This window comes from Podarcis gaigeae (assembly GCF_964106915.1).
Source record: "Podarcis gaigeae genome assembly, chromosome: 5".
In the NCBI taxonomy this organism is placed as follows: domain Eukaryota; kingdom Metazoa; phylum Chordata; class Lepidosauria; order Squamata; family Lacertidae; genus Podarcis; species Podarcis gaigeae.
Window position 1 is genome coordinate 58764373 of NC_139681.1, and position 21919 is coordinate 58786291.

General features: G+C 45.1%; 1 protein-coding gene across 4 annotated transcripts in view; it reads right to left on the reverse strand.

Annotated features, from left to right (window-relative positions):
- LOC310844171 (prominin-1-A-like) overlaps positions 1 to 19435 on the reverse strand; it is a 32858-nt gene extending 13423 nt beyond the window's left edge. The window contains exons 1-10 of one of the 4 annotated variants that reach the window (XM_083737940.1): positions 19212 to 19435; positions 17071 to 17400; positions 8564 to 8625; positions 7422 to 7627; positions 5363 to 5483; positions 3425 to 3488; positions 2613 to 2702; positions 1111 to 1301; positions 638 to 712; positions 161 to 224 (exon numbers count right to left, since the gene is read on the reverse strand). In XM_083737940.1, the coding sequence (XP_083594066.1) occupies positions 161 to 224; positions 638 to 712; positions 1111 to 1301; positions 2613 to 2702; positions 3425 to 3488; positions 5363 to 5483; positions 7422 to 7627; positions 8564 to 8625; positions 17071 to 17200 (1003 nt within the window). In that variant the 5' untranslated portion in view covers positions 17201 to 17400; positions 19212 to 19435. Of the gene's footprint in view, positions 1 to 160; positions 225 to 637; positions 713 to 1110; positions 1302 to 2612; positions 2703 to 3424; positions 3489 to 5362; positions 5484 to 7421; positions 7628 to 8563; positions 8626 to 17070; positions 17401 to 18888 lie in introns of all 4 variants that reach the window. The other 3 variants (XM_083737943.1, XM_083737941.1, XM_083737942.1) reach the window with 3 other exon arrangements.
- Between the last annotated feature and the right edge of the window lie 2484 nt (positions 19436 to 21919).

The window sequence follows — 21919 nt, forward strand, 5'->3', positions numbered from 1 at the left end:
AAGACTTGAATAAATTCCACATATTAATGTGAACTGATCAAACAGATATTTGGCAGGTGACCTCTAGTTTCTGAGGACATTATAAGTGTAACCACAGCCTTTCAACTGGTTCTTGAAATGAGAATACACACAACTTTATTTATCTGCTGAAACCACTTACCAGACACCACCTTTTTTGTTTGTTCAGACACCTTCTTTGGAATATCAGCCAGAACTTGCCTTGCCTGCCAGTGCCAGAACCCAGAATAAAGACATATGCAAATGGAAACAAAAGACAAACAACACAGAGATCTCAGAATCACATATGCTCTTATAGTGTTGAACAAAGGGCAAAGCAATGTGAATCAAAAAGGCATTGCAATACGTGCTGATTCCAAAGAGGAAGTGGGCTAACAATACCTTCTGAGAATGGGATACAGGCATTGATGGTTTGAGACATCAGGGGAGCCCTGTGGCCCAAGGCTATGATTTATGCTGCTAGGCTCAGTCTGTGGCTCTGCTCCTACTGCACAGCCTCTCCTAGACAGGCCGTCCCTGGCACACTGACACCTTGCATGGGCACTCAGAAAGCCTGCTCTGTGTGGCACACTCTGATTGTGGAGGAGAGAGAAAAGATGGACAGAGTGAAGGATGTTACCTTTGCAATGGTGTCCTGAGGGTTTGAGTCTGTCAGATTGGTCAACAGCTGGAGTGGGCGGCTGACATCCGGAACCTGTGGGAACAGATAAAGGGGCAGTTTATCTATCTATAAGAAATTAAAGTGATGATGCATTGTGTTCTGGGAGGGGTAGGAATCTTTGTGTTTCACTCACATGTTTACACTGACACAGGTAAGGGCGTCCACTAAGACGTTTGTATGTTTACGTGCTGGCAAGACCAGACAAACACATCCGTGGGCATCTTGTAGACACGCTCCAACACTGTAGCCAGCCCTCAGCTGAGATTCCACCCTGGCATCTATTGCACCACCTGACACTGCCTTTAGCCTCTGTCTCACTAGTGTCACTCAATTAGCTAAGCCCACTTATCCTGAAAGTGGTGCTTCTTCCCAGGTTCTCTAAAAACCCACCATCCCTTTCCCAAGGTCTCTGTGCTCCAACTCCATTTTACCGCACTGAGATTGGCCCCAGGCTCCAGGTTCGGCACTCGCACATCCTTGCAAGGCGCACCACACTCTTTCAAAGTCTGGTTGATATCAGTGCTCAAGGTGGTCAGGTTTTGGTTCAGCTGTTCCTGAAGGTCCCGCAAATGATTTGTTGACTCATTGACTGCCCGGAGCTCTTTTTCCACAGAGCTAGTCACTGCAATGGGCAGAGAAAAAGAGTGAGGAGGAACTTTGCAATCTCCACCCCGGTGACAGATAGTTTTTAGCACAAGGGAATCAAGTGGTGCATAAGTTTTATGAAATAAAATAAAACTAAATTAATTTGGGTACCCCACCCATCTGAGTTCGTTGCCCCAGCCAACAGAATAAATAAGAACACAACAGAACACCACACACTGAAAGCTTCCTGGGCTGCCTTCAGATGTCTATGGAAGGTCAAATAATTATTTATCTCTTTGACATCTGACAGGATGGCATTCCACAGGGCGGGCGCCACTACCAAGAAGGCCCTTTCTGCCTGGTTCCCTGTAACCTTACAGGGAGGGAACCACCAGAAGGCCCTCAGAGCTGGACCTCAATGAACAAATCAAATGCAACTCATTTCTTTTGTAAAATTTATATGGCACTTGAATGTAAAAATAAAGTTAACAAAGATATAAAACACTGAAATTATCAGTATGTATGTGTGTGTGTGTGTGTGTGTGTGTATATATATGCGTGCGCGCGCGCGCACACACACACACACACACACAAAGCTAAAAACCAGAGTAAAACCCCTGTCAACATTCAACATATCTGGATAGGCTTACCTAAACAAAAATGTTTTAAGCAGGTGCCAAAAAGAGCACAATGTAGGTGCCTGCCTGATGTCAATAGGCAAGGAGTTCTGAGGTGTGGGGGCTGCCACACTACAAGATCCATTTCTTACAAATGCAGAACAAATACTATACAGGACCTATAATATTGCCAGTTCCACATATTAAAGCAGTCACATAAAGAGGGGTAAATACATAAACAAAACAAAACAATGCTTTAAACAAACAAATCAAATTCAGGATAATGAACTACAGCAACAAGCACTTTTCTCCCAAGCAGGGGCTGGCTATCCTTTGACCCTCCAGAAGTTGCTGGACTACAGTTCCCATCAGCCCTGATCATTAGCCATGCTGGCTGTGGCTGATGGGAGTTGGAGTCCCAACAACATCTGGAGAGCCAAAAATTCTTGACCCATGCTCTAAACCAGTGTTTCCCAACCTTGTGCCTCCAGATGTTTTTGGCCTACAACTCCCATCATCCCTGACCACTGGTCTTGCTAGCTAGGGATGATGGGAGTTGTAGGCCAAAAACATCTGGAGGCACAAGGTTGGGAAACACTGCTCTAAACCGTCTTTGTCCTCTGATCACCTTTGCCTCACCCTGTGCCACAGTTAAAGAGACACACTTTCTGGGCCTCCATCTCTACTACTAGATCCCACAACACACTCTTCATTAGACAGTAGGTCAGTACCATTGAGAAGATGTTCAGCATCGTCCAGTGCTTCGTTTACTCGTCCACCTATTTGATTCTTGATCTTGTCTCCCAAAGTCTGCCCAATCTCTGCAGAGAAAACATCAGAACAAGAGGATCAACAAGAATGCTTCCCACTATTATGTCACATACCAAATGTCAGAAAAAATGGTTTATGGACATTGAGATCTCCTTGAATGATAAAGGGATAATGGGCAATGCTTTGGGTATAAACCAACGTTCTACAGTAGGATCAGAACTCAGTGATGACTGCGTGGCTGAAGCAGGCCACAAGGGTATAGGAAGGAATTCTGCAGATGACCACTGAACTTTGGGGCAGACTTCTAATTCTCAGGAAATGCTGGGTCTGTATGCAGCTGTCTTGTGTGGTAGAGCACTGAGCTTCAGGTGAACATCTTCTTGGTGAAGACCCTTCCAGTACTGGTCTGACTCTACCCACCATGGCTGGACACTGGATCTTCCTGAGCAGGAAGAAATATAAAAGGCTACCCATTTCAGCTGAGCCTTGCTTGAGCAACAAAGTCTTCCTGAGCACTGGTGTGTTCGCTGAATCCTTCATTCTTCTTTGTTCATGCCAGCTAGTTTGTCCTCCATTTCTGACTCCCAAACTCTTGGTTTCTCCTCCAGTTGTGGCCTGCTCTTTGACCCTGACTCCTGGCTTGCTCCTTGGCTACACCTCCACCAATGAGACTGGGTAATTTCAGTTGATTTACAAGCTTGAGGCCTACTTTTTTTGCCTCCCTCACTCAAGATTTAGACAACACAGATTGTGGCCAGTGGCAGAAACTGACCTTGCAGGCTCTGATTGGCTTGCTTCAGTGGCACCGAACTGGAGTCAATGATGTCATTAATCTCCTGTGAAGAACCAGGAAAGTGATGAAATACAGTATGCTCTGCAGGGGAGGGGGCAGCAAGCAGGATCAAGATCCTGAACATATTTATGGTCAGGTATATGAAATTATAAGGACAACAACATGATGTGCATTGCTTGAACACAGAGGACTCAAAAGTGCCCATTGTACTGAAGTGTATTGCTTCCGCATTGTCTCACTCCCCAGTTTTAAACCAATCCAGTTGAAAAGGTTTCTTTGAACTCCTGAATCACTGCCATTTAGAATACATCTTTCCACAATACTTAATTGATGTCTGTTTTCTATGAAATAGCATTATATAAATAGCCTAAATAAATAAATATTGTGTAGAAAGTCTACAAAATAAGCCCTAAAGACTACATCCTGTGTACACTTACTGGGAAATCAGTCCCCTTTGAGCACCAATTTTGACATAAACACACTTACGTTTGTCCTGCAAAAATATATGTGGAACTTCATGATGGATCACAGCTTAAAAGTAAGTGTTCACGAGTGTCTTCCACCATAGAGGCAAATACTATTTGCAAAAAAATTGAGGAGCTGAACATACAAAATTGACTACCATCTAATCTGCAGGTGAAGAGACACTGAAGCCACAGCCAACCCAACATTTTGTGGACTGGGAGCACAACTGCAGTTATTTTGCCTCCAGGTATGGTGGGTGTTTCTATCCAGACCAGCTCCTGCCAATCCCCATGGTTAAGCATGGGTTAAAAAGATATTTCAGGCACATGGAGGTTTTGCAAATGGTTTCCCAAAGAACAATTTAATTCACTATTCAGAAACAGCTCTAAGAAGTTAGCATGGCATGATATATTGGTCCCTGTGTTTCTTGTGGGAGCTGCCTTCAGTGGGAGGTACAGTGGTGCCCCGCAAGACGAACGCCTCGCAAGACGGAAAACCCGCTAGACGAAAGGGTTTTCCGTTTTGGAGGCGCTTCACAAAACGAATTTCTTTATGGGCTTGCTTCGCAAGACGATAATGTCTTGCGGGTTCCTGCGGGTTTTTTTTCCCTTTCCCCCCCTTTTCCTAAGCCGCTAAGCCGCTTATCAGCTGATCCGCTGATAAGCCGCTTAACAGCTGATCGCTAAAAGCTGCTAAACCGCTAATAGCACTAATCCGCTAAGCTGTCAATGGGCTTGCTTCGCAAGACGAAAAAACCGCTATACGAAGAGCCTCACGGAACGGATTAATTTCGTCTTGCGAGGCACCACTGTACCATTAAACCAATATACCTTGGTAAACAATGTAGCTCAGCACCATTTTGATAATTCTGTGTTAACAGCAAAGCATTTGTGCCTTCCAGTACTATGAACAGTTTGTGCTGCTGTTTAAACGAGTATATTTTTATATCCTAATCAAAGCAGATATGGAAAACAGGTGCCTGAGAAGGCACTGAAGTCCAAAACTACCAAGATGACCCTTGTAGCCCTGTACCTGTGCTTGAAAAGCCATTGACCTCTATTCCTGGCACAGGATTCTTCCTCAGGTATCATCTGATCCAGTTTCCCTTGCTAACTGATAGTGGCTAAATAGTTTGCCATGGCCACTGAAGTGTTGAAAGTGCAGATTTAGGGCATGTCAGTGGGATAATGGCCGCTAAACAGTGCAATGATGCTCATAAGAAGTAGATCATTGGAGGTTGGAGGTAGGGATACAGAGGTGCATTTCTGGGAAACAGGGCGAGGCATTTGGAGGCTGGGTAGGAAACAAGCAGAGCAAGAGGAAGAAGAACACCTGACTATGTAGGCAGGGCAGGAGAAGCGATCATGCATGGAGGATAGGACAATGCAGAAGACACCTGCCTGCAGAAATGAAGCAGGGGAAGGTGCATAATGCAGCTTATAGACTATATACCTTAGGGATAGAGTTCAGGAACATGAACAGGTTGTCCATCGTATTGTTCAAAGTGGCAAAGCCTCCACTGATTCCTTGTGATAGCTGACGGTTGCTGACATACGCACAAATATCCCCAGCCCTGCAGTGAAGGAAGCAGGCAGAGTTGAGAGGACAACTCTTCATACTGAAGTGGCTTCTCCTCAAAGAGGAAAAGCTAGTAATATCATGCAACCAGTCAAAAAGCATAACAATGGGTATCAACAAAGTTGTGACTTATCTATGAAGTGTCTTGATTGACATTGTGCCATTTTGGGGGGGGGGAGCAAATGGGGGATACAGCATAGGCAATGTGAGCAGGTCATGGAGACCTACTAGTACCTCCCAAAGGCAGCAGTAAAACTGCAGCATGTGACTTGCATGTCTGTGTGATTCGTCTCCAACTATTTACTCTGTAGTACCCACCCTGTGCTTGCAACACATTGTAATCTTGAATGTATAGGTTTATTTTGGGGGTGCCTGGTCAGAGGTTAATCCAGGTCACTTTTAGATCCATTCCAACTTTATGATACTGAAATAATTCAGCACTTCATAGGCGCCCTGGGTTCCCTCGGGTCTGCAAGAACCTCCGTAGAACTAGTGCAAGGACAAATGGTGCAGAAAGGGCTCTGGCAGTTGCTTGTGCCTGTGATGGCATGCTCCAGAGTAAAAGCCAGCCATGCTCTGGTTCCTAAGCAGCCAGCCATGCCACAGAAGGCTCCTGGGAGTCTCCCTTCACACATTTATGCTCATGTGCCTCAAGTTGTTCTGGCAGAAAATTAGTGACCGGCTGCTCAGACTTGAACCATGTGCTGAATTGATAGGAACAGTGATGCTGGAGGTCAAGTCTGACTGGAAATAGTGTCATTCATCATTTCCCCTGGACTCCAATGTAACTCTGTAGTTGTTCAGTGAGGAGATATACTTGCTTTAGAAATGGCAAGAATTAAGGCCTACTTTTATCATACTGCACTGCTAAATGTCTCTAGTGGCTGATCTCCCAGCTCCCCAAAGGTTTGGAAACTCCATCTCTGTTGCCAGAGCTACTAACCTCAACTTTTCATTTTACACAATAGAAGTAGCTTACACGCACAGTGCAATTTCCTGTTGGGCCTCCCTGCAGGGACCATCCCATCCTCCTTCAGCTCCAGGAAGCCATTCCTTTGCACAAGACCATCATAAAAGACTGTGGGCAGACTTAAAAGTGATGCCAAGTAGACAAATAAATTGTCTCATTTAAAGTAGACCTGCAGCCACTATGTGTACGACATCAGCACATAAAAGAAGTGCCCACCTGGCCTACAAACAGTGTACATGCAGGTGAGACAAGCCAATTCATATCAGACAGCTAAGCAGGTGCATCTTGCTTGAAATTGGGTCCGAATGGCAGTAGCTGTATAGTTGGGGGCTGCTCCATCACCTGACCTCCTGTCCAGCTGAGTTACCAGGATGGAGGGTGGGAGGTAAGGTCAGCATGATGCAAGCATGCTGGCAGAAGCACTAGATTGGCTCCACTGGTGCATTTGCACCAACCTCATCCCTCAAGGGGTGCGGGTGGCACTGTGGGTTAAACCACAGAGCCTAGGACTTGCTGATCAGAAGGTCGGTGGTTCGAATCCCCACGACGGGGTGAGCTCCCATTGCTCGGTCCCAGCTCCTGCCAACCTAGCAGTTCGAAAGCACGTCAAAGTGCAAGTAGATAAATAGGTAGCGCTCCGGCGGGAAGGTAAACAGTGTTTCTGTGTGCTGCTCTGGTTCGCCAGAAGATGAGCGCCACAACCCCAGAGTCTTCCGCGACTGGACCTAATGGTCAGGGGTTCCTTTTACCTTTACCTTTAACCTCATCCCTCAGCCACAGTCACAGTATGCTGCACTGACTCAGCCAGGGGGAAGTCAGGTGAGCAGCACAGCCTCACCATGCTGTCCACTACTGCTGAATGGGCAATGTAGACAGATTGGAATAAACTCCATGCTGAACTAGTCACAGCAATAACCCACTCCCGCCCTGTTCGTTTTGTGCTCAGTATAGTACTCAACTCACACGAGAATGGTAGAGACAGCTAGCAGGAATGCAAATAACGTCCGCCTCTTGCAATTGGTGTTTTTCACCTGCTTCTGGTACATGGAGCCGCCGCAGTGCCCACAGCAGCGGCAGCAGCAGAAGAACAAACCCACTAGGGGCACAAGGATGATGAAAAGAAGACCAATGACAAGGCAAACGAGGAAGCCTGCTTGGTATACAAACATCTAGAGATGGGGAGGGGAGGAGAGAAGAAAACAAACAGACACAGTAGTCAGCTAGTACGATCATTCAAAGACACCTGCCTGCCCCAAAATAAAAGGGTGAAGGGCTCAGCACAGGGTGGTCCCCAGGAGTCCACTGATGGTTCTTCTTCAAAAACAATCTGGATTTATTAGAATGTTTTCTTGGCCATGTACTGGACATGAAGTTTCTTATTCTGGAGTCCACTTTGCTCATCTAGAGGTAGTGACCTAGCAGCATATACCAGGGCTTACAGGCTTCTACCCCTGCTCCTGCATTCCTGGCAAGGATCAGGCTGCTCTTGTTAGTCATCAGGGTATATGTGTGCTTGCACAGGGCATTGAGGTCTTGCACACGGGCTTCAAAAGTTCCCACCCAGAGTCACACATAATCACAGGTCCAGTAATCCCTATGAACAATGTGGCTGTGGAAGCTCAGACCTCAGAAGGTCTTTCCTGCTTAGCCTCCCAGGATAATGTAAACAGCGCATGCTAGCACCAAGAGTGTACTGGGAAGGCATGGCACTGTCTAGGCAAGCTTGGCCTAGTCTGATCCTCCAAACCAGGGTTTTTTCTGGACTTCTCCCTAGCACTCTCCTTCCAACGCCCCAACTGATCTTAATTTCATTCTCCTGAAAGAGGGGCCATCATGCATCCCTGAGTCCCTATCAGAATCTTTACTGGGTTTATTCAGCTTGCAGAGAGCAACTGAGAATGTTTTCATTTGTACTGTATATATATATATAGAGAGAGAGAGAGAGAGAGACTGGCCACATTTGACTTCTGGGTGAAGTGTCAACCTTTTGGTGTTTGCTGAGCCTACCACACCAACATTTCCTTTTCATCCCTGTCCAGGTTCACCAACTGCCACCCACTAGCCTCTGAGTTCCATGAACCAATACAAAAAAATAAATAAGTCACCTCTTTATACGCTGCTGGGTCTGTGAAATTAACCTGGCGCTGGATCAGGCGAGTCAGAAGATCTGAGGAGAAGAACAGAGGGGTCAGCAGTGCCGGGAGGGGGAAGAGGGAATATACCATCACCTACATTATTGGACATTTGTGCATCACTCAACACTGAGATCTCTTTGGAAATTCCTACCCGTAGCCTACGTTACCAGGATGAGACCCTATTTTCTCCAGCTGTCCTTCTCCAAAGCTCTCCTGCTATAATCCGTTTGAATGACTCTATGCACATCACATATGGAATTTCTTTCTCTCTTTTTATTTTGTGCCACGTGCTATAGTGCTCAATAAACATTATGCTGATAGAAAAGAAACTTTCCCCCCCTTTGCAGCCCAAGTTAAGCAATACCCCACTTTACCACTAAGGGGTGCCATACTGTATGCTTAGCAAACATGTCCTCTGAGCTTCAACAGCTCTGAAGAGAAAATGCTGTGTCCTGGGAACTGCAGAAAACAGACCAGACCTTCAGGCTGGTGAAGTTTACTTGATTTTAACTGGAACCCTGAGATCCATCACCCAGAGCCTAATGCAAAATACATGTGCTTAGCATTAAATAATTCTGAGCCTATGATCCTTCCACACAAAAATCCACACCAAGCTTGTTTCATTTTGACAATATAATTTGGAGAAAAGGGATCGTTTTGCTGCCACAAAACAATTGGCAGTCGGAAACCCTTCCTGATCTACTGCAAATCACTCAAAGATCTACCAGTAAAGCTAGATCTGCCTTCTGCCCACTCTGATCTAGCAGGTAAAAACATAAGCACCTAAAATGAGCCTCGCTAAACCAGGCCAATGGCCCACCTATGTATTCTTCTCCCACTACTGAGCAGCTGGTTCTAGCCTGTAAACATATGGGACTGAGAATATCAGTTTCTCCAGGTTTTAGGTAAAACTAGCAAGCTTGAAGGGATGTGAATGGTGCTGTGGTCTAAACCACCTGTAGTGACTTTGGGTGGTATTCAACTGAATTTTACCTACTGAAATGAACAACTGTGACTAGGTTAGGTTCATTCATTTCAACTTTGTCAAATGCCTCCCTTTGTTGTGCAAGGAAGGAAGTTGGGTGATCACCACCTAGCAGGTAAGACTCGTCATTATACACAATCAGATTTAAAACCCAGGAAAAAGAAAAATGCACTGACAGTAAATTGAGATGTGATCCACAGAATTATATAAACACAAATAAGCAGTGTTGAGCCTCAAAGGCTGGAGACGAAAGACTATGGGGCTATGACACCAGGATATGATCTAAATATTCCAGAGGAATATTCCAGTGTCCAGAGGAGGGCAACCAAAATGGTCCAAGGCCTGGAAACGATGCCTTATGAGGAACGGCTAAGGGAGCTGGGCATGTTTAGCCTGGAGAAGAGGAGGTTAAGGGGTGATATGATAGCCATGTTCAAATATACAAAAGGATGTCACATAAAGGAGGGAGAAAGGTTGTTTTCTGCTGCTCCAGAGAAGTGGACACGGAGCAATGGATCCAAACTACAAGAAAGAAGATTCCACCTAAACATTAGGAAGAACTTCCTGACAGTAAGAGCTGTTCGACAGTGGAATTTGCTGCCAAGGAGTGTGGTGGAGTCTCCTTCTTTGGAGGTCTTTAAGCAGAGGCTTGACAACCATATGTCAGGAGTGCTCTGATGGTGTTTCCTGCTTGGCAGGGGGTTGGACTCGAGGGCCCTTGTGGTCTATTCCAACTCTATGATTCTATGATTCTATTAGTCTGCAGGGTAGCATTATTGAACGGGAAGTTCCTGCATTAACAAAAGTTGTGGGCGACGGCGGCAGGGTGGAGATTAACAGCAGCAATTTTCCTGTGCAACTGAAACACAGCGACTAGTTCTGGTGCTTTCATTCTAAAGTTGTGAGGAGTTTTCAAGAAGAGCAAGATGTTAAAAAGCACTGGAAAGCACAGAAACATCAAAAAGCAAGTCAAAGTCCATTTTATGCTGAATATTTATCTCAATATAGTAAGACGTATGCCATGGCTCAGGTCTGGCTGAGGACAAGCGGACTGACTGGAAACTGGAATCTCTGATGACAGTATGGAGTGGAATGGAGACAGGAGAGGGGATGGAGAAAGAGTCTCTGCCACATGTCCAATACAAACCAGTGTGTGCAAACCTCACACCAGAGAGGGTCAGGAAGCTTTTCTCTTCATTGGATAGAATGGCCTTGTAAATGTGTGCAAACAACCAGACCACAGAAAGTTAAATCAGAGCTAAGACCTGCATGCACAGGACACACACACACACACAATGCCCAGGGCTCCATTTTGGAGTGTGTAAAATAACAACAAAGCAAAGGGGTGCCTCCAGGGAGGAAAGCACGGTGAGCTTCAAAGACTTTACTCTCTGCCTCTTATAGCTGAGGATACTTTCCAAGACTGTTTAACATTTTATACTAATCGTTCAGCATTTGAGTGCATGAGGCATTGTCCATTAGCTGTCGCTGCAAAGAGGCAAGCAAACTGGACTCTACTAACCAGGCAGGCTGCAGGCTACCAGTGATGGACCAGTGCCCACAAGGATGACCTCAAGGGATAGGAACGCTTTTGGTTTCTTCCCTTAGGTGAAACGTTAGGGGAGCAAAGTATGCACCCCCATGAAAGTATCAGATAGATGATGAAAGGCCACTGAGAGAAAGGCAGGGAAGTGAAGATATCCCAGGGTGAAAAAAGAGAAGAAAGGGAAGGTGGGATTAAGAGCTAGCTTTGTATACAGAAAAGTATGTGCGTTTGTACACTATTTCTGCACTTTAGGTATCCAGCAGGTTTTCCCCTCCCATATTTATCAAGAGGCTATTGTTCTTAGATATGCGCTATGTTCTATAGTTGCACCTGAGATAAGTAGGCAATAACTCCGTTGAGTTGTGATATTCACTGCTGGGAAGACATTGTGTATAATTTGACATTACTGCTTAGTATGTCTTGCTCATAAAGTATTATGTACTTTTATATATTCTCCACTACAATTCATAATACGCAATAATTGGTATGTATATAAACTGGTTTTTTTATTGTATGGATATTTAGTAACATATTGACATATATTGCTTATTATGTTCTATGCTGTAAATCACCCTGTGGTCGTTTGATGAAGGGCAGTATATAAATTAATAAAGAAATGTAAAAATAAATAAACAAACTGCTACTAAGAAAATTCAGCATGCAACCCTTCTTGAGAAACTGGGGGGATGGGCATGGCTCCCAGTATGGCTCTCTGCTAGGCTTGAACCCCAGTTCCTCTGACTCCAAGAAAGTACAGGCTGTAGCCATCTTAGAAAATATGACTGTGATTAAATCATCAGAACATCAATAAATGGCACAGTATTCTTAGCAGTATTGCAACAAAGGCAGCGATTTTTAGCCCTCATGCCAGAGAAGCTGGGAAATGCAACCACAAAAATAAAGAAACCACATCATAAAAGAACATAAAAGGTCAAAATGTGTAAACCCTGACTCATGATATTTGAACGCCCAGAGTGGACAATGGCCCCACACAACTTGAGGACGTGGCTCTGAACCAAGCCTTTAAAAACTTTATAATGCTTGCTGTGGACCCATGTGGATTTCGGAAGAGAAGATTGCAACAAGAGGTGCTGTCATCCAGGACTCTGTGGCACAGTTCACACCTGTGAGCCAGGCTCCTGGTTTATTCCTCCCAGACAAGCCACGAGTGGTAAGCCACAGAACAAGCCTTGGCTGCAGCTCGTGGCTTTTCTGGATTGAGACAAACTGTGAGGTTCAGATGTAACCCTAAGCCAAACCATAGCTTGCAGCATGAAGGCAGAAAGAGCAAAGCAGCTTGCACTTTTCTTTCCAGTAACCTAAATGTTTGCTCATGTGTGCCAAGCCACTATTTGGTTTAGTGTGATGTATAATGGGCCACAGAGTCCTTGGTGACAGCACATCTTGTTCCTCCCTCCCAAGACATCCACCTTCCCCTTCCAGTTCCTCCTTCCTGGTCCCATTTGCCATCTCTCTTGGCTCCATTCTTTCCCTTCCTCCTCCCCGCCCCCCAAACACACTTCTCTCTTCTGCATCTAGGAATCAGATCACTTGGGAATTTTTTTAAAAAGAGAAGTTAATGATTGACTGAAGCTGGAACAGCTTCCTTGCTGCAACCAGTTATATTGGTACCCATGCATTCTATGAAGAGTGCCATTCCAGCCAAAGTGGGTGGAGTGCTGACATCAAACGAATATTCCTATCTGTTTCAGCTTCCCTTGATGACCTGTTAAATCCCATTGCCCTCCCAAGGCTTAGGATAAAATAGCTCAATTCCTCACTCCCTCTGCCCCACATGTCTTACAAAGGACTTAAGGGTACAATTTTCCTGTGAAATCCATTCTCTGCCTAGTTTATCCAGCCACCAGGGGCTACATCTAATCTTGATGAAAGGTATATTTAAAAAAATCACTACTGAGGGCATCAGGGGTTGATGATGGAAGGACAGAAAAATATACTGGGGTGTCTATTTCTGGCTGGGTTCTGCAGGTTGGTAAAGTCCATGCTAATGGCTCTTCAGGTTGCAAACATGCTGCACAGTGAAGTACTGCCTAACCAGTCTTTGTATAACTATGTGAGACTGCCAACAAAAACATGGAGATCAATTAGACTGATCCAGTTGACATAATTGGACTGCCAGCAAACGTCTGAGAGAGTTTCCCACCAAAACCTCTTGAGTAAACTTAGCAGTCATGGGATAAGAGAACAGGTCTGCTTATGGAATGGCAAGTGATCAAACAATCAAAAGCAGAGAGAATAAACAAATGAGGGAAATAAGCCATGAAGGCTACCCTGAAGGACTTTCTATTGTGAGAAGCAATATTTAACTTGTTGACAAATTATCTGGAGGCAGGTATGAGATTTGCAAATGACCGCCAAAATATTCAGCACAGGAAAATCCTAAGGAGACTGTTAGGTACTCCAAAAGGATCCCTCAAAACTGTGAAGGGACAGCAAAATGACAGATATTTGGTTCTTATGCTGTGTAGCATGTGTGATCTGGACAATAAAACCCAACATTTCACAGATAGACTGGTGGGTTCCTGAACTGGCCATAATTAGCCAAATTTAGGGGCTGTGGCAGATAATTCATTGCAAATATAAACCCAGCAGGGAGCACCAACAATGGCAGCAAATGCCATGTTAGAAGCCATGTTAAAACCTCGCTTGTCAGAGGCACAATCACAGAGCAGGGAACCTCAGGCCCAGGGGCAAAATGTTGTCCTCCAAGCCTCTCTATCTCACAGTCAGAACTCTCCTCAGGCCACACCCCTCGTTGGCTCTCCTCTGCAGACCTAATGTTTTTGCCTGGCTGGAATGAGCCCCTGAACTCTGGTAACACCTCTTGCCTGCCTGGATGGATGAAAGAGAGTGTGAGTGCATGTTAGGAAAATAGCCTTATCTAGGAAAAGTAATATTTGCATTAATTGCCTCTACCCACGTGTGCCTTTTTCCACACCCATTAATGGCATGCAACCCTTGGAAGGTTGCCCGGAAGGGAATGTGGCCCCAGGACTGACAATCGTCCCCCCCCCCCGACAATAAACCTCTGAATACCATATATGGGGACCAACAACAAAGAGGAAGCTTTTGGCTTCATTCCTTACCTGAAGCATCCAAGATGGCCAGTCTTGGACCTTCAAACTAGACCTTCAAACTAATCCAGCATGGCTGTTCTTAGGCTGAACCTTGTTCATTCCCCCCCTTTTTTTACATTTCACATGCCCCAAAAATACATTATGAAAACCTGTATTCCTATACATACACCCAAACTTAAAACAGTATACATCTGCTTTAAAAAAAAAAATTATTAAGTGACCATGAGTTGGAACTGGTCTTTGCTTTTCTGGAGAATTTGTGGATTCTCCAGCATTTCCCCACAAAGGTACCGTATCTTTGTGCTTTGTTCCTCTTGCCAGTCTTAATTTGTGAGTAATTTTTTTCCATAAGGGCAGGGATCTTATTCATACCTAACCAATTTGATGGTTTGAACGTCAAAAGGGGCACCAATTCTCACTAGCTATTACTCAAAAAACCCACAACCCATTAAATTGTGACTAGCTATATCATTGATTTTAGGAGTCTGTCTGTGTCTGGTCTTTAAAGGAGCAGGAGCCAGTAACTGTTGGGAAGGTCATGAAGTTAAGGTTGCTGACCACAAACAGAGCATGAGTCAGCATGCAACACACTGCTACAAAAAGAGGATCCAACAACGTTTTAAGTTGCATCACAAGAAGATAAGAAATCATAATCTCAGGGCCTTCTTCGTGATTATCCCAGATAACACAGCCTACCTCAAGGCCAAACTAGATGAAGCAGAGGCTGCCATGCTTTTTTAATCATGTCTCCCTCCTATTCATATATAACACAGAGAATGAGGGACATTTTTAAATGACAAGACCATGCTGGTGGTGTCAGGTGACCTGTGCTCTGACCTCAAAGAGCCTTTAGCTGTAGTTATCCATGCTCTGTTAACTTCCAGGTTTGACTACTGCATTGGACTGTATGTGGGGCTGCATTTGAAGGCTGCCTGTAAACTGCAATTATATGCATAGCTGTCAACGTTTCCCTTTTTTAAAGGGAAATTCCCTTATTCCCAATAGGATTCCTCACAAGAAAAGGGAAAAGTTGACAGCTATGATTATATGTGAAATGGGCAGAGATGCAATTAAACAAATCATTGGTAGTGAGGGGCCATTTGTATTTTCTGTCACCGGAACCAACGTGTTCAGAGCTGGATAACCCCTCTCTCTTTCTCGCCAGAGACCTCTAAGACCTTCTGCTGGAGTTTTACATGAAAGTCTGGTGCCATTTAATAGAAAGCATGACACAGCTTGGAGGTTTATCTTGCAAAATGCATGGGCAGGCTGAAAGTTAGTTATGTGGCTCCTCTTAAACCGCACAAAGACATATACAGAAACAGGAGTGGGTGTGGACTTTTGTTTTGCTGCAGGGTGCCTGCTGCTTCCCTCTGCCTTCCCTCCTCAAAGGACACACACAGTAGTTATAAACTAGGTGCCTATTGTCTCCTGTGCTTCAGACACCGTTTTCTTTTTGTGTTGTTTTCTCAAGTGCCTGCATGAATAAGTCATCAAACATTTGTTCAGCAATTTATTTTTCTTTTTAAGAAGGTTTTTTTTTTTTACACTTAAAAAAAACCTGTTCTGGTGATTGGCACAGGAGCCTGAAACAAGCAAGCAGGCAAATGGAGCAAGGAGAGAAATAAAAGCCACATTCCTGTGCCCACTTACAGAGGAGTATTTCCCATTAAGCTCACTGGAGCTTACTTCTGCACAGACATGCACAGAATTGCACTGCATGCTGTTCTCTCAGTAGATATGAAGACTCTCCAAAGGTTGGCTCATATTTTTTCAACATTTGAGGAAGGAATATTGCACAATAAACGCACCCAACAGCTAATGGTATGTGGCTTCTATCTGCCAGACTCACTGATGTGTAAATTATGGTATGCCCCATCATCTCCTCCACCCACTTTTTAGTCATACTGTCACAAGTATGGACTCCAAAAGCAAAAGACACAATATCTCATCCCAGCATAGTAAAATACAGTTTTCTGGTTGTATCCAAAGTCATCCCCTTAGTACAATAACTTCCACAAGAGTAATGGGAATTCCTCTCCCTCTCGTCTACACACCCACAAATCTGTTCCACGGTTTTCCCCAATCCTAAAGAACAGATTGTGGGTGTGGGTGTACATGGGGAGAGGCAGTCCTGCTGTACAGGTGGGACTCCTCACACTAACAGGCCAACTTTACAGGGTATAGCCCTTTGTCTCCAGCACTAGGTAGGCAGTATATCAATGCACTGTGCCATAGAAAGGTACTGGAAACTCAAAAGTTGTTTGCCATCCACACCTCAATTCTTGTCTCATCCTGGGAAAGTTGTCAACTGCAACATCTATCCCAAAGGCAACTTCTCGGTATGTGCAGGTCCTGCTATCTAAACACAATGTGTTCCCTGAAATCGTTTGTTTGGCGAGCATTTGAATAACAAGTCATTGATCTCCATTTATTCCTATGGGGAAATTTATAACGCATTCCTGATCATTGAATTTTGACTCCCCCCACCCCCGCAAAAATCAAACCGGGAAATCCCTCTGCAAAATGCACTCTGATTTGTCCCATCAGTTTCCCCTCTCTCCAACAAGCAAACAAGGAAGGAAAAAATGCTCTCGGTTCTGATATCTGAATCTGTGATGTGTACAGCGAGGTTCAGGTGTTAATTCCTCATGTTCAATAAGTGAATATTCACCTAGTGGGTGCTTGGAAAGTGGGACCTGTGTGCATAATGGAGAAAGTAAGCTGTCTTTGGAGAATATATGTTTTCCGTTCACAGGCTCATAACCCAATTTTATTCTGTACCACAGTAGCCCTTGATAATAGGGAAGACCAGGTCTGGCAAAACCTGCCTTGCTATACCACTTACCTGCTGGGAAGGTGTTGGGTTGTACCATCCCTAGGAAGGAGTGCACCATGCTGTACAAGCCCAGCAGGCCACCACTTGGGCCAGTGGGCTGTGGGTGATATTGAGGCTGTGTGAAGTTTTGCAGAGCCATCTTGGTAGTAGAAATGCAGGGCCCTTTCAAAGTTCCTGGGCAAGCTCAGAAAGATCCTGAGGAGCTTCAGATCATTTCCTTCACAGAATCCCTGCCCTAGAAGGACAGCTGGCCTCTGCAATGGTTTCTTTTCACCCTTGCCTTGGATGGAAAGGATTTGAGAATTTTGCCCCACAAGACCAGGGAACTCAACTGCCTGCCTGCAATAAAGCAAAGGTGTTAGTGAGTTGGTGCAGCTCAGAAGTCAACCAGGAAAAGACTGCAGTGGGGGGGGGGGGGGCTAGACATGAAATAGCACCAACTTCCTTGTCCAAGTTGGAATGTGGGTGGATAATGTAGTCAACAGGGATGTTCTGGAGTTAGGACAGAGGACACAGAGGTGAAAATAGGAGGCCCTTAATGCAATCCACAAGCTCATGCCCTTAACTCCTTCCTCACCCAATTTTAGCCAAAACATGCCACCCCATAACCTTCAAACAGTAGCTTAGGGGGCTGGCACAGAAGGTTAGGAGGCCTATGCGCTACCTGTTATCTGAATACTGCCACCTTCCCCTCTGCCAACCTCAGTCATAGCCAACAGTATACGGGCAAGAGCACAGCAAGAAAATGCAAACGACTGCAAGGAAAGGAAGACTTCAGGAGTTCAAACACCTGACCATGATGCAGCAGGGCCCATTATTGCAGTCATGTCGAGGAGTTCATTATTTTCTAACAGCTTGCCCCAAGTTGGGGCCCTTCATACGCTTTGGACTACAATTCCCATTAGCCTCTGTGCTGGCTGGAACCAATAGGAATTGCAGCCCAAAACATCTGAAGGGCACCAGGCTGGGGAAGGCTGCTTTAGAATTAAAGCACAACAAAGCCATTTTTGCACCTTACCCTTCCGATCCCCCTCAAAATGGTTTGAATAACATTGGGCTGCAGAGCTGCATCACCCAAATGAATTGTTTGGTTAGCAAACCTCTTCTGAGATGGGATGTGGCAAGTTATTTGTTATCATCATCATCACCACCAGATCTCTATGTATTTAATCGCTGCCTGACAAACCAAAATTCAACAGGTGACGCATTTTCCAGCATAGAATTCAGCGGGGAGGGGACAACTTTATGTGCTTATTTTCTGCCTTCCTGAACTACAGAGTTCATTGGAGAAAAATAATCTTTTCAACAGCACGTTTGTGTTTTTAGAGGACTGCACATGAACCTAGAAGCTAGATAACTATTCTAGCTAAAGGCTGGAAATACTGTCCCTTTGAATATTTCTTGGATGGAGAGGGAGGAAAGCAGGACAGAAGCTTTATCTGAGATTCCTGCATGGCAGGGGGTTGGAGTGGATGTCCCTCGGGTTCCCTTCCAGATTCAAAGCTGATGTGGAAGCTTTAAGGGGGCCCAGGATCATCACGGGGGGGGGGGGGGCGGCGCAGAAACAAGTGGCCAGACAAGATGAGCCTCTGGCCTGACTCGGGGCAGGAGCATTTCTCAGGTCCTTAAGAAGCACATGGCAGAAACAGTGCCTCTTTAGCGCCAAACTCTAGCCCCTACCACTCCAAGAACTAACATCCCAGACAACAGCCCCCCTACTCAGGAAACACCAGCCAGAACTAAGAGGCGCTGCCAGAAGGATGAAACACACTGGCCACCCTCCAAGCAGCCCAACTCGCACACTTCCTCCCGGAAAGTCCTTCTCACCGAAAAGACTCCTCACCTGCGGCGCCCCAACGAGGCGGCACGGAGGAGGAGGAAGTAAGCGGCACTGCCGCCGGCGCCACGGAGCTCAGCCCCGGCTGGGAGGGAGGCACGGACTCGCCCTCCCCGCGACCAGCCAATCGCCCCTGTCCGCCGCCCGGGAGGGAGTTAGGAAAGTCTCAACTTCTCCTCGCTCTCTCTCTCTCTCGCGCGCGCGCTCCGACGGATCCCACGCTTGGTCGCGCTCAGGCCGGGGAGAGGGAGAGATCGATTCAGAAAGCCACCCAACCCACGCGCGCCTGGGGAAGGGGGGAGATTAGCCTCACCTGCCGCTGCCCCCTCGCGGACACTGGGGGGCGCCGCTTCTGCGGGAGAAGGAGAGCAAAGGCTACAGCGAGGGCGCTCCGTCGGGCGCCGGTGCCCATAGCGGATTTCTCTCGGCGTGGAGCGAGGGGGCTGGACCCAGGAGAACAGCCTCACCTCCTTTCCAGTCCCCGCCCTGCCCTCCCTTCCGTTCCCCGGCCCGCCTGCCGGCCGCTTTCTCTCGGTCGGTGCTCTGGCTCCTCCCAGCTGGCCGTGCCCCCTCCCCGGCCCGGGAGCAAGCCAGGACATCCGCGCGCAACCCCTGCGCCCCCCAAGGCCATCCCCGGCTCCCAAAGGCTGGAGCCCGCAGGAAACTCTTGAGCGCAGCCCCTTGCAGACTCGGGAGCTTTGGAGACTCTTAAATGCTTAAGGAGGAGGGCGGGAGGTCCGGACAGATGGAGAATTGGATACTTCCCCAACTCACCAGACTGTTTCTGTCTCTCCCCCGAGCGCAAGATGGTTCCTCAGCAACTTTGTTTTTCTGCATTTCCAGCTCTTTTATTCATTTATATTTATTAAAATAATTTTATGCAGTTAAAACCAATGCATTAAAAAACCCTCTAATAAACACAGTAATAAAGCTTTCCAATGAGTATTTTCAATAAAACACTAAACACAAAACTTTATTTCTTTTTACTATTCACTTTGTGAAATGAATGGTTATTAGTTTTATCTGTAGCTAGCATTGTACTGAATATACGGTAATTAAGGATTTTCTTCCATTATACATTATTATATTATTATTGAAGAAAAAAGCTTGTACACCACGCTGGATGGACATTATAATAATAGCATAATAATGTTCTTAACCCACACACTAAATATTATTACAAACTGCCCGACCCTGGCTAGATTTTAATATCTCAAAAGAGTGTAAATCCATAAGTTGTACTGGGCATGTATCTTCTGGATCTTTATTCTCAATGCACTTTTGTTCACCCCTCGGATATTTTATGATCAAGGGGGTTATCAGTTTTTATTTTAAAATCATAAATAATAGCACTGGAGAGGATCTGTTGTTAGTGGCTAGGAAACACAAGAGCCAAAAGGCAAGTCTTTAATTGACTGTGAATGCACACAACTGTTCTGTGGGCTTTGTGCATATACTGCCTTCAGGAGGTCTGCTTTTTGTAAACACTGTGACACTCTCCTGCAAATATGGGGAGTCTCTTGAACGTGCAAAAACTCTTACCTAGTCTGTACTTTGCTGCCACGCTATTTGGGTTGGGATCACCAAATCAGATTAACATTATTATTAGGGTTCTCTTTGCCATGATGCATGAAATTGTGGGTCTTCCTCACACAGTGGATTTTAAGCTACCAAGTTGTCAAGTATTAATTACATTACCATAGGGCTTCCATTTGCATTTTCTGCCTCTGTTACCAAATATCAGACTGCCTTTTAATATTATTATTCCCAAAATAAGATAATCAAAATGTAATCATTCTTTTCACCATTCCCTCATTCTCAAGTTTATTTAATTCCACAGTTCATCCCCTTGGATTCCATCTCTAGTAATAATTTCTTACCATTTGAGAGCCAGCGTGTGGTAGTAGTCATCTTAGACCCGGGAGACCAGTGTTTAAACCCCCACTCATCCATGAAAACCACTGGGTGGCCTTAGGCCAGGCTCTGTCTCTCAGCCTAGCCTACTTCACAAGAGAGCGGAAGAAGGGTGTACACCACCACCTTTAGCTCCTTGGAAAAAAGGTGGGTAATAAATGTAATAATTTAAAAATATGTAAGTAAATTTATGCGCAACTTCATCTATAAATTATTTATAAACAGACAGAAACTCCGTATAGCCGTTGTTGTCATTGTTTATTTGTATATCACTTTTTGGCACAAAGGTCAGTTGTCTTTTCATTAATACAATTTCAATACTTTTTAATTTTTGACACACCTCTATAATTAATAGAAATCATCTACTCCCAGTTTCAAATTGGAAATTGTGATTTATGAGAAAGTATCCAAAGAGAAAAGGCAAATGGTAGCAGAATTGAGGAACATGACAAAATCTAAAAACATTGTTGAAGGAAGGATTGCTATGAGTTTCATATAAGGGAAGAATTTACTTTCCTAGTTTCAATTTAAAAGTGTCTAATCCAGTAATACACACACACACACACACACACACACACACACAGTGGTACCTCGGGTTACATACACTTCAGGTTACAGACTCTGCTAACCCAGAAATAGTACCTCAGGTTAAGAACTTTAATTCAGGATGAGAACAAAAATCATGCTCTGGCGGTGCGGTAGCAGCAGGAGGCCCCATTAGCTAAAGTGGTGCTTCAGGTTAAGAACAGTTTCAGGTTAAGAACACACCTCCAGAACGAATTAAGTTCTTAACCCAAGGTACCACTTCATACTACTTTTCAGGTAGAACTCACAAGTTTACATAGTATTACAAAAACAAAAAGCATCAATTAGAAGCTGTGCAGTAAAACAGAAAAGACAAACAATGGAGGAAGCTTGTTTTTTTCATGCTGCATTTTTTATCCAGGTTCTCTTGCAGAAGGAAAGTGCCGTCTCACCTGGAATGCTGGTACGTGGATACGGTAAGGCACCAAGATGTTTCTGCTGCTTTCCAAAGCCTCTCAGGCCAATAATGTTATTCGAAGCCCATTATAGTGACCTTGTCTGCTGATTGTGTAGTTCAGCCCT